This window comes from Erithacus rubecula (genome assembly GCF_903797595.1).
Source record: "Erithacus rubecula genome assembly, chromosome: 14".
NCBI classification, from domain to species: domain Eukaryota; kingdom Metazoa; phylum Chordata; class Aves; order Passeriformes; family Muscicapidae; genus Erithacus; species Erithacus rubecula.
Window position 1 is genome coordinate 18,958,502 of NC_136666.1, and position 3,964 is coordinate 18,962,465.

Genomic DNA, 3,964 nt, shown 5'->3' on the forward strand with positions numbered 1-3,964 from the left:
TCACCTGTGTGATATTGATAACATCCTTGACAAAGGCAATGGCTTTCTCTGGCTGGAACTTGCAGGTGCCATTCTGTGGGGACAGAGGGAGGCTGCAGCAGCCCGTGCCAGGCTGGGCTGGGCTGGGCTGGGCTGGGCTGGGCTGGAGTCAGTACCTTGGCCCTGTAGGGGTAGCTGTCCTCCCCCATCAGCCCCCTGTTGTACAGGATGTACTCGAAGGCTTGGCTGGGCAGGCCCCTGTGGGACAGTCAGGGGGCACAGCTCAGCAGGCTGCAGGCACAGCCATCAGCCTTCCCCCTCTGCCAGCCAGTCCCACCAGCCAGGGCAGGGCTGTGCCCACCCCAGAGCCTCCAGAGGCAAACTCCAGGCTGCTCCTGCAGCATCTCCCTGCCTGGGGCTGTGGCCTGGCACATCAACCTCACCCTGCAGCTCCAGATCCCTGGAGAACAACACCAGGAGTGTGAGGGCAGCTGGCCCACACAGCCTTGCATGCTGAAAGGTGCTTTTGCTGCCCTCTGCCCAGCCTGCCTGGGGACTCTGAGATATCCCACATCTCCAGCAAGGAGCTGCTCCCTTCCCTGGCCACCTTCCAGAGCCACATCTCAGGAGCAGGAGAAGAGATGATCAGGGAGTGCTGATGTGGAAACGCCCAAGGAGGAGTCACAAGAAACATGAAAAGCACCAGGAGTGGCTTTGCCCAGCTCCAAGTGTCCCTCTAGGACTGCTTATCTCACAGAAAACAGAAGTTGTCAGAAAACTCTGTTCTCTAGCAAAGGCAGGAGGAATTTCCAAAGGGGAAGCTCAGGTTTCTGTGGGTTCTTCACAGTGCCTGCAGCAGAACAACAGCCAGAACCCCCAGGGCTGCTGTGTGAGAAACATCTCAGGGAAAAACTAACAAATGAGGAACAACAGAGATTGGGAAATGCTGGAGACTTACTGAAATGTCCCAACCTCAAGGGAGGGTGAAAGTAAAATAAGCAACCAAATCCAGAGTTGCTTCCCCTGGCACGTTGCAGCCAAGGGAAGACAAAAGCCATTGCATTGTGTGGAAGGCAGATCTTGAAGAAGGCTGTGCCTCAGTGTAACATCCTCCAATTTCTGTTCTTTCTGTCCCCCTCTCACTTACCCACTGCAGCCGTGGTGTTGAAGGCCTGGGCACAATCCACCAGCTGCTGCTCTGCCTGCAGAGAAGGGTTTGAGTCAGGGACTGTCCCACACCTGTGTTCAGAGTCAGTGACACAAAATGCAACCCCAGGGCAGGAGCTGAGAGCTGTTTATCAGTGCAGCTGGCTGTGACAAGCAGCACAGCCCTGCTCAGCCCTGCAGGAGTCACCTGGCAGTGGCTCCAGGGGCCAGGGAGGCAGAGCCAGGATGCCCTGACTGCCAGAGGCATTCCTCCCCCTGCCTGCCAGGAATCCACCCCTGCCCCCAGAAGGACTGGCTGAAATGTCTTCCAAAGGTCAGGTTTGTTTTTAACACACCCAACCCTCAGTTATTCTGCTAAGTTGTGAAAGTGGCTGCTGTCTTTCTAGTTCTTCAGGAATATCAATCCCCTGGGAGATGAAAAACCAACATGTCCCAATGTGCCCCCTTCACTGCTTCTTTCCCCATGCCTGCTGCCAGCAGCCTCCAGCCCCTCTGGCTCCATCCTGCTCCCAAAAGGGCTCTGCCCAAGCCAGGAAAACCCCTTACCAGAGAGAGCAGCTTTCCTGTGGCAATGGCAATGGCAGACTCCAAACAGCCCGTGGTGGAAAAGGTCCAGCAGCTCCCACAGGCACCCTGCACCAGGAATGGCAGAGGAAATGCTCTGGGAGCAGCTCAGCAGCCCCAAAAACCCCGGGACAGAGGGGCCTGGAGCACTGCAGAGTCTCCACTGCCTGCTGGCAGAGGGGCTCTGGGGGCTCCCTGGGGCAGCCAGCACTGCTCCTGGGGCACAAAGGGGCTCTGGGGGGCTCCCCCTGGCACCCAGCTCTGCTCCTGGGGCACAGGATGCCATGGCAGAGCCAGCAGCCCCTCTCCGGCACCCCACACCCTCCTCACCTGGTTTTTCACAGGTGTCACAAAATTGCCCTTCTTCCTCCAGTCGATGGAGTCGGGGCAGGGCCCTGAGCTGCGCTGGAAGCTGCCCTTGGTGGCCGAGCAGTTCTGCAGGGACACAGGAACACAGGGACACAGGGACACAGGGACACAGGGCTGTGAGCTGGGCAAGGGATGCTGGCAGCACACACACACTGACCACGGCAGCACGGAGCCCTGGAGGGCAGTGCCAGCCTGCAGGCCTGGCTGCAGAGCCCCAGCTGCCCAGGGGCAGTGGCACAGGGATGGGCAGTGGCACAGGGATGGGCAGTGGCACAGGGATGGGCAGTGGCACAGGGATGGACAGTGGCACAGGGATGGGCAGTGGCACAGGGATGGGCAGTGGCACAGGGATGGGCAGTGGAACAGGGATGGACAGTGGCACAGCCACGGGCAGTGGCACAGGGATGGACAATGGCACAGGGACGGACAGTGGCACAGCCACGGGCAGTGGCACAGGGATGGGCAGTGGCACAGGGATGGGCAGTGGAACAGGGATGGACAGTGGCACAGGGATGGGCAGTGGAACAGGGATGGACAGTGGCACAGGGATGGGCAGTGGCACAGGGATGGACAGTGGCACAGCCACGGGCAGTGGCACAGGGATGGACAATGGCACAGGGACGGGCAGTGGCACAGGGACGGACAGTGGCACAGGGATGGGCAGTGGCACAGCCACGGGCAGTGGCACAGCCACGGGCAGTGGCTCAGCAGGTCACTGGGGGACCCAGCCAGACCCTCCCCTGCCCACCCACGCCCCCACATCCACCTGGGGCTCACTCCACAGGTACAGCTTCTTAAACTCGGCGAAGGTGAGATCCGAGAACTGGTTCAGTCCCACTGTGGGGGAGAGGGGACACTACTGAGCGGGCTAGGGCTCGGGGGGGCTCGGGGGGCTCGGGGGGCTCGGAGGAGCTCGGGGGGTCTCGGAGGGGCTCGGGGGGGCTCGGAGGGGCTCGAGGGGGCTCAGAGAGGCTCGGGGGGGCTCGGGGGGGCTCGGGGGGCTCGGAGGGGCTCGGAGGGGCTCGGGGGGGCTCGGAGGGGCTCGGGGGGGCTCGGAGGGGCTCGGAGGGGCTCGGGGGGGCTCGGGGGGCTCGGGGGGGCTCGGAGGGGCCGGGGTCGGGGCTCCTACTCTGGAAGCTGTGGTTGCCCGCGTTGTGCTCCTCGATGCGCCGCTTGTTGCCCAGGAAGACGCGCAGCCGCCGCGGGTACTCGTGCGGGCTGTAGCGCCGCTGGTTCTGCGGGGACAGCGCGCTCAGCGACCCGAACCGCGCCGCGGCCCGGCCCGGCCCGGCCCGAGCTCACCTGCACCATCCAGGCCTTGAACAGCTGCTCGTCTGCGGGACACAACGGGGCCGTCAGCGCTGCCGGGCCCGAACCGAACCGGGCTGGGCCCGAACCGAGCGGGGCCGATCCGATCCGAGCCGGGCCGGGCCAGCGCAGGCCGTGCCCAGTCCCCGTGCCCTCCCGGTGCCCCCGTACCTTCGGCCGAGGGCTCCCAGGCGGCGGCGGGGGCCAGCAGCGCGGCCACGGCCAGCAGCACGGGCCAGCCCATGGCCGGGCCGGGCCGAACCGGGGCGGAGCGGAGCCGAACGGAGCCGAGCCGGGCCGGGCCGAGCCGAACCGGGGCGGAGCGGAGCCGAACGGAGCCGAGCCGGGCCGGGCCGGGCCGAACGGAGCCGAACGGAGCCGAGGCGCTGCCAGGGGGCGGGACAATGGGCGAGAGGGGCGGGGCACGCAGTGGGTGGGACAATGGGCGGGGTATTGAGTGGGCGGGGCATCGGGCGTGGCATCGGCACTGGGCGTGGTACTCTGTGGGCGTGGCACCGGCACTGGGCGGGGCCCGGGCCCGGCCTTATCCCGCCCGTAAAACTATCACAAACCCCGG

At 64.6% G+C, this 3,964-nt stretch overlaps 1 protein-coding gene across 1 annotated transcript in view; it reads right to left on the reverse strand.

Annotated features, from left to right (window-relative positions):
• Positions 1 to 3,964, reverse strand: part of CTSH (cathepsin H) — a 32,908-nt gene that overhangs the window by 2,338 nt on the left and 26,606 nt on the right. Inside the window, 10 exon segments of the mRNA XM_079318319.1 lie at positions 5 to 73; positions 156 to 237; positions 1,127 to 1,142; positions 1,145 to 1,181; positions 1,693 to 1,779; positions 2,041 to 2,145; positions 2,846 to 2,916; positions 3,209 to 3,314; positions 3,382 to 3,413; positions 3,559 to 3,653. Of these exon segments, the coding sequence (XP_079174445.1) occupies positions 5 to 73; positions 156 to 237; positions 1,127 to 1,142; positions 1,145 to 1,181; positions 1,693 to 1,779; positions 2,041 to 2,145; positions 2,846 to 2,916; positions 3,209 to 3,314; positions 3,382 to 3,413; positions 3,559 to 3,631 (678 nt within the window). The 5' untranslated portion in view covers positions 3,632 to 3,653.